General features: G+C 60.3%; 2 protein-coding genes across 5 annotated transcripts in view; one reads left to right on the forward strand and one right to left on the reverse strand.

Moving 5' to 3' along the window:
- The window catches only part of TMEM167B (transmembrane protein 167B), a 7,050-nt gene extending 6,782 nt beyond the window's left edge, over positions 1–268 (reverse strand). Inside the window, exon 1 of the mRNA XM_031061741.1 lies at positions 225–268. Within this exon, the coding sequence (XP_030917601.1) occupies positions 225–268 (44 nt within the window). The remainder of the gene's footprint in view (positions 1–224) is intronic.
- INAVA (innate immunity activator) overlaps positions 1–6,926 on the forward strand; it is a 9,383-nt gene extending 2,457 nt beyond the window's left edge. The window contains exons 3-10 of one of the 4 annotated variants that reach the window (XM_031061772.1): positions 384–443; positions 1,154–1,278; positions 1,357–1,476; positions 2,020–2,224; positions 3,371–3,424; positions 3,684–4,086; positions 4,810–5,377; positions 6,545–6,926. In XM_031061772.1, the coding sequence (XP_030917632.1) occupies positions 398–443; positions 1,154–1,278; positions 1,357–1,476; positions 2,020–2,224; positions 3,371–3,424; positions 3,684–4,086; positions 4,810–5,377; positions 6,545–6,637 (1,614 nt within the window). In that variant the 5' untranslated portion in view covers positions 384–397 and the 3' untranslated portion in view covers positions 6,638–6,926. Of the gene's footprint in view, positions 1–325; positions 444–1,153; positions 1,279–1,356; positions 1,477–2,019; positions 2,225–3,370; positions 3,425–3,683; positions 4,087–4,809; positions 5,378–6,544 lie in introns of those variants that run through there. The other 3 variants (XM_031061773.1, XM_031061770.1, XM_031061771.1) reach the window with 3 other exon arrangements.
- The last annotated feature ends 604 nt before the right edge of the window (positions 6,927–7,530 follow it).

Consider the following 7,530-nt stretch of genomic DNA (forward strand, 5'->3'; position numbering starts at 1 on the left):
CCTTTCCCGAGGCGGGCGTTCGCTCCCACCCCCGGATCCGCCACCAGCCCAGATGGAAAAGAAAAGAAAACTGGGAGAGGTGCCCAGCGAAACCAAATGGGGCGGGAACGAAGGGCCCCTCGGCCCTCCCCCCCATCGCACCCCGACCACCTTTGACCCCTTCGAGGGTGTCACCCTCCCCCCGTCTGGCGCAGTCCGCACCCTTTATTTATGGTAGGACCTACAAGAAGGCAAAGCAAACACAGCCTCGCCTCCCTTCCACCGTCATCGCGGCACGCCTGGGGGTGACATGAGGGATTTTAGGGGTGCAAGGTGGGAGGCACCCATGGGTGCAGCCCGGTTGGGGGCGTGGGGACGAGCTGTGTCCCCACTGTTGCCCGCAGGCTCTCGGCGCGGCATGGGGGAGGCCAGTGACATGGACAGCGGGATCGTGCTGCACTCGGGTGAGAAGGGGGTTTGGGGCTGAGGGAGGTTTTGGGGTGCCCCTGTCGCCCAGGACTGCTCTGATAGACGTGTCCCTTCTTCCCAAGCAGAGAACGGAGCACTTCGGTGCATGGGGACACACTAGGGACACATGAGCTGCCTGGAGAGAGCTTTGGGGAAATGAAGGGGTGGAGGAATGGAGGCTTCCCCTGCGTTTCGGGAGGCATCCCAAGTGTAGTGGGGGGTGCTGTGGACAGGATTTGACTCAGATGGGTTTGGCTTGGGATGGCTGAGTCAGACTGAAACCTTCCTCCTGTGCCCCCCCTCCCACCCCCCAGCAGGAACTTCACGCGTGTCCCGGGGGGGGTGAAGCACTCATGGTGCTGCTGGGGGAATTTCATGCATACCCTGGGGCATTGGAGGACCCAGGGGTGCTGCTAGGGGAGGAGTTCCTGGATACCCTGGGGGGTTGGAACACCAATGGGTGCTGCTGGGTGGGGGAAACAGGTGTTCCACGGGAGTCAGTACACCCACGGATGCTGCTGTGGGGGAAGGGAGGCGCAGCTGCTTTGGGGCAGCTGAAGTACCCATGGGTGCTGCTGGGGGGGTCGTGGCTGCTTTTTCCTCCCCCCCTGCGGTGGAGGGAAAACTAAGGCAGGGCAGCTGTGGAGTAGTGGAGGATGGTACCTGGGTGCTCCTATCCCTCCAGATGTCCATGTATCTATTCCAGGCCCTGACAGCCCGGTGTGCCCCCCGAAGGAGAGGGTGCTGGTGGGGCAGCGGCAGCAGCAGGCACTGGAGGCCCAGCTTGATGGCTGCATCCAGGAGCTGCGACAGCTGTGCCTGCGTGAGGCGGTGAGCAGGGCATGAGGACCCCCTACCCACCTTCATATACTGCCATGGCTCTGCTCAGTGTCCCTGTGCCATCCTCAGGAGCTGACGGGGACCCTGCCCTGCGAGTACCCCCTGAAAGCTGGCGAGAAGCCCCCCAAGGTCCGTCGCAGGATCGGGGCTGCCTTCAAGCTGGATGAGATCGCCGTTCTGCGTGGGGTGGTGAGGCAGTCCCTGGGGTGCAAAGGTGGTGGGGACCCATCCCATCCCATCCCATCCCATCCCATCCCATCCCATCCCATCCCATCCCCTCTGCTGTGGAAGCTACCTGAGGGTCACCTGGAAATGTTGCCATCCCCATCCCATGGATGGTGGTTGGGTGCAAAGTGCTGTAGGTGAGAGGGGCAGGGGCGTGCTTTCAAGCATGAGGTGGTATTGGGGTGTTGAGTTAATGGGGTTATCCTGGGGTCCTAAACATAATGTGTGGGGTTGGGGTGCCAAGGTGATGGGTGTGAGGGGGGTCCGAGGTGTATCAGGGTGCCAGAATTATGGGAGGAGGTGGGTTCCAAATGTTATGGGTAGTGGTGGGGTCCTGAGCATGATGGGTGGTGTTGGGTTCCAAGAGTGATGCTGGGTGTTGGGGTCCCAGATGAGATGCTGGGAGGGGTTGAGATGCCAAGTGCTATGGGTGGCGTTGGGATGTTAAGCATGATGGGGAGCTCGGGGGTGTTGAGCCGTGTTTCTGAGCGTGTCCCCCTCCCCCAGGACCCTCTGGAACGGGAGCGGGCGCTGCAGCTGCAGATTGCCGAGGCCGCCCGCCGGCTCTGCCGCGAGGAGAACATCGGCCGGCAGGTGCGGAAGAGGCGGCAGACGGCAGCACTCCGGGAGGAGCAGAAGCTGCGGGATCTGGAGCAGGTCCTGAGCCAGCGGCGGCTGCTGGCAGGGCAGCGGGACATCAGTACCGCCAAGGGTGAGCCCCCCGAGCCTCATGGCAGGGGGGGATGCTGGAGAGCAGGGAGGCAGAATGGGATGCTGCTTGGTTGGGTGTCCCTGGGGAATGCATCTAAATTACCCCTTCCCTGTGAATGCAACCCAATGGATGCTACCCAGTCCTTCATCCCAAGTGCATGTACTCCTCTGGATGCATGCTCCTCTGCCATTCCCCTGTGTGTCCCTTCCCAATATGCCATCCACAATGCTGCACCCCAGTTCCCTGGTGAATGTACTTTCCTGGATGCACCCCAAATTCCCATTCCTGATGAATACACACCTTGGATGCACTCCAGCTTTCCATCCCCTGTGAATACAACCTGGTTCTACATCCCTAATGAACGCATGCCCCTAACACCCCCTGGTGAATGCACCCCAATTTCCCATCCCTGCTGAATATACCCCTTGGGTGCCCCCTGGAAGGCCATCCCTGGTACACGCACCTTGCTACACTCTCACTGTCAATGCACCCTTTTGAAGGTACCCCAGTACTTCATCTCTGGTGGTTGTACCCTTGTGAGTGCACCCCAAAAAGTAGTCCCCAGTGCATGCACCCCAATAACCATTCCTGGCATATGTACCCCCTGAATGCACCCCAAAAGTCCATTCATAGTGCATGCCCCCTGATAAACCATCCCCAGCAGTACCCCACTGAATCCACCCCAATACTTCATCTCCGTTGATTGCACCCTTCTGAAAGTACCCTAATAATTCACCCTTGCCGCTTGCACCTCATAACTATCCCCAGTCACCCATCCTCAGCACCTGCACCCAAAGGGGGGCAGGATGTGGCCCAGCTGCCGTGTCCCCATCGCAGTGGCGGCCATCCAAGGGGGTCCCCATTCTCCCCATCCCTGTCCCCTCCAAGGAACAGGGCCATGGTGGTGGCGTCTCCTTCCCTGTTGGTGCCCCCAGCCTGCCCATCCCAGGCAGGCTGGGAGCTGCACACGGCTCAGCAGAGCCGGCCTGGCCGGTACCGCTGCCGTCCCGGAGCGTGTTGGGACAGGTGGCGTGGGAGAGGGGAGTGGAGGCCTGCGGGGACGCGCTGGGTGGTGGCGGGGCCGTGGGAGCGCTTTGGCATCCGGAGGCGGCCCCAGCTCTGTTCTCACAGGGCCCTGCTCCATAGAGCTCAGTGCCTCCGACGGGAGCTCCATGTTTGACACTGGCCTGCTGGAGGAGGGTGAGGGGGCTGTGGGGACCAGGGGGAACCCCTGGCATGTTCCCTCCATTCCAGCCCTTCCTGTGTCCCCTCTATCTCTACTCTCCCTGTGTCACCTCCATCCCGTCCTGGTGCCATGTATCCCCTCCATGCTCTTCCCCTGTGTGTTCTTTCCATCCCAAACCCCATGTCTCCCCTTCATACCAACCATCCACCTGTTCCCTCCATCCCAACTCTCTCTTTGTGTCCCCTCCATCCCAACCCTCCATGTCTCCTGCAGAGGACACACAGCCACCAGGGCCTGCCACTCCACAGAGGTCCCCATCTCCCAAGGACCCCACCAAGGAGGAGGAGGAGAAGTCAGGGCTTCTGGTGCCCCCCCACATTCCCTGTCAGGAGACCAGCCTAGACAGATCCTACGAGAGGACCAAAAATCCCAGCGTTGACCCTGAGGATGGGGAAACCCAGAGCTCCCAATGCTGTCTTGGGTCCCTGATGGCTGCCCCTGCCAGCTCCTTGGCCCCCAGCAGCCCTGACTCTGCAAGCCCCCCAGTGTCCAGGACAGGGGACCCTCCCTACCGGTTTATCCCCATTCGGACCCTGGTGCTGTGCCAGCAGGCAGGTTCCAGTGCTCCCAGCACCCCTGAGCCATCAGGACGGCAGGGACAGACCCAATCTCTGAGGTATGTCCTGAGTTTGGGGGTGATAGACAAGGGTTTCTGCTAGGGAGGATGGAGATAACCCCATGGAGAGGGGGATGGAGATAATCCCATGTGGAGGATGGAGCTCAATCCATGGGAAGGAGGATGGGAGTAATCCTATGAGAGAGGATGAAGAGAACCTCATGGAGATAATGGAGCTAAACCCATGGGGAGGAGGATGGAGATAATCCTATGGAGAAGACAATAGAGAGAACACCAAGGGAAATGTGGACGTAACTCTATGGGGAGGATGGAGAAAATCTTTTGGGGAGGACGGACATAATCCCATGGGGAGGGGATGGAACTAACCCCATGGAGATGATGGAGCTCAGTCATTAGGAGGATGGAGACAATATTATGGGGAGGATTGAGATAATCCCAGAGACAGAATGAGGATAATCCTATGGGGATGTGGGAGAAAACCCTGTGGGGAGGATGGACAGAAATCCATTGGGAGGAGGTTGGAGATGATCCCATGGAGAGGATGGAAGTAAGCCTATGGAGACTATGGAGGTCAGCCCCATGGGGAGGATGAACTAATTCCTTGGGAGGAGGCTGGAGACTGCCCCACAGGAAAGGTGGAACTAATCCCATGGGAGGAAGTTAGGTGTCTCCCCACGGGGTGGCTGGCTGTACCCATGGGGCTTGCCCTGGCTTTAGGGTGAGGGGAAGGGTCCTCCTGCAGCCGCAGTGTCTTGCCTGCAGGGTGGACCCATGCTGGCAGCCAGCTGAGCCACGGGGCCGCAGCGCCGCACCCCGCCGGCGCCCTACCTACTACACAGTCACTGTGCCCACCTCCTGCATTCTGACCCCCGGCCCTGCGTGCCGCTCTGGCTCCGATGACAGCATCTCCGACCTCTCCAGCATCTCCCACGCCACCTCCCTGGGCAGTAGCAGCCCTGACATGTCCTTTGCAGTTCCGCTGCCCCTTGCTGAGCCTGGTTACTACCCACGGGGTGCCCTCCAGCTCCTGCCACCTGCTGGCCCCCTGACTTTCCTGTATGAGCAGGATCTGGCCCCACTGCGGTACCAGCGCCTGGTGCCCTCCCGTAGCCGCATCGTGCGCACCCCCTCGCTCAAAGACTACACGCCCGCCGGGGCCCGGGGGGTCTCCAAGGCTGCCGTCACCGAGGAGCTCAAGTCATGGCACCAACGTGCCCGGCTGAGGAGTGCCCGGCCCCACTCCCTTGACCAGCAAGGGGCTTTCCAGAGACCCCATGGTGGGACCACCAGGGACATGCCCATTGCTCATGGAATCCTGTCACTGGTTCAGGTATGACACGGGGTCTGCCTGGGAGTGGCCATGTGGGAGAAGGGGGACCCCCTGGGTGCTGTCCTGCAGGTGACATGAGTTGTTACCCTGAGGTAGTGTAGGGACATGCAGCTCTGGTGGGGTCTCATGAAGATTTCTGGAGCAGGAGGGAAGTCCTGAGGGAGTCCATGGGGTCCTGTGAGGGTTCTTGGGACAGGACTGGGATTCCAGAAAGGAGCCTGGGGCAGGAACGTGGTCTCAGGAGGGTCCTGAGGAGAGGATCAAGATCCTTTAAGATCCTTTGAGGCAGGATTGGGACCTTCTGAGGGTCCTCTGAGCAGGTCCAAGGTCCCATAGGTTGGGTCTGGAGGGTCCCTGATAGTTCCTGGGGCAGGACCAGCACCCTGAGTGGGTCCCCATGGGAAGATTAGGGTCCTGAGGGAATCACAAAGGAAGAATTTGGGTCCCAGAGGGGTCCCTGGGGCAGGACTGGGTTCTTGAGGAAGTCCAACAGCCAGGACGAGGGTCTTCTGTTCTTGGGAACAGAAATAAGGTCTTTAAGGCCCTTCGGGGCAGGATGAGGACCTGCTGAGGGTCCCATGGATAGGTTTGGAGTTCTGTGTAGGTCCCAGGGGCAGAACCAAGACCCCCTGGGGCAGGATTGGGGTCCCATGTGAGTCCCTGGGATAAAGCCAGGACATTAAGGGTGTCTCTGGAGCAGGACTGGGGTTCCATGTAGGTCCCTGCTTTCTCTTGAAGATCCCAAGGGCAAGACAAGGGCCCTACGGGTGTTCCTGTTGCAGAAGTGGGGTCCCATGGGAAAGACCAGAACCTTAAGGGGATTACTGGGACAAAACTGGTGTCCCATGAGAGTCCCATGGGAAAGACCAGAACTTCAGGGGGGTCCCTAGGGCAGGATCCATGTGGGTCCCTGGGGTAGCAATTGGGTGCCCTTGAGCAGGGAAGGATCCCTGCAGACATTTCAGTGACCAGCTCCCCCTTTCCACCTGGCAGTCTCACTGGGACAAATGCACCTGTGGCACAGCTGGGACACAGGCTGGGCAAGTGAGGACCTGTGGCCATGCCCCCACAGCTCCTCCAGCCCAACCGTTGTGCCAGGATGTGCCCCCAGTGGTGCCCCTCAGACAAGGTAGGATGCCAACACCCAGAGGGTCTTTGTCCCCCCAGGGTCCCCCGGTGCAGGTGCTGCGGCGCTCAGCAGCCGGCGTGCCCGTGCAGGTCTACATGCCCGAGAATGGTGAGATTGTCACCCAAGTGTGAGTGCCGTGTCCTCACCCCGGGGCGGGGGCACATCCTGGCTGGCCCAGGGGCGGCAGGGACATCTCATGCTTCCCCACCCCGGCGTGGGGGCACAGGAGGGAGCCACAGTGGGGTGGCAAGGGCTGGCCCCCACCCTGTGTTCCCTCACTGGCACTGCAATGCTGATAGGGACACTGTGACCCCAGTGCTTATGGTGACCTTGGTGTCACCACGACCCTGAATTTGAGGTTCTGGTCTCTAATAAAAGTGGTTTTTGGGATACGTCACTCTCAGGATGTGTCACCTCCATGTCCCCTCTGAGGTCCCCCATCCCTGGGTCCCGTTGGCATTGCCAGGATGGGACTCTGTGGATTTGGGTTCTGGCTGTGCTCGGGGCAGTAATGGGGTGATCCCAGTTGCAAGAGGGTGCCCCACATCCAGCTGTGCAACCCTGGCACCCAGTGACCCAGGCTGGGAAAGGGACAAGGAGTAGAAAGGAAGGATGGAATGGAGGTGAAGGGTGTGGGGTTGGGGTGCAGGAGGGTGGGCAGGAAGGGTACAGGGGAGGGCTGCAAGGATGGGTGAGGGAATCGTGTGCAGGGGAAGGGAAATAAGGTGCTCCGGGAAAGGATGGGGTTGGGGAAAGGGTGCTGTGAACCAAAGTGACGGGGTGCAGGGAAGGGATGGGGTGCAGGGCAGGCAAATAAGGAGTGCAGGGGTGGGATGAGGTAGGAGAAGGGGTGCTGGGAGGGGAAATGATGGGGAGCAGGGGATAGGGAAGGGACTGAATGTCGGGGATGGGGTGCGGGGAGTGGTGCAAGGACGAGCGAAGAGATGGGGTGCAAGAAGAGGGGAAATAAGGGTTTCCGGGGGGGTGCAGTGGTAGGGGGGCAGTGCCAGAGACACTCCGGTCC

This window comes from Geospiza fortis, unplaced genomic scaffold (genome assembly GCF_000277835.1).
Source record: "Geospiza fortis unplaced genomic scaffold, GeoFor_1.0 scaffold26, whole genome shotgun sequence".
In the NCBI taxonomy this organism is placed as follows: domain Eukaryota; kingdom Metazoa; phylum Chordata; class Aves; order Passeriformes; family Thraupidae; genus Geospiza; species Geospiza fortis.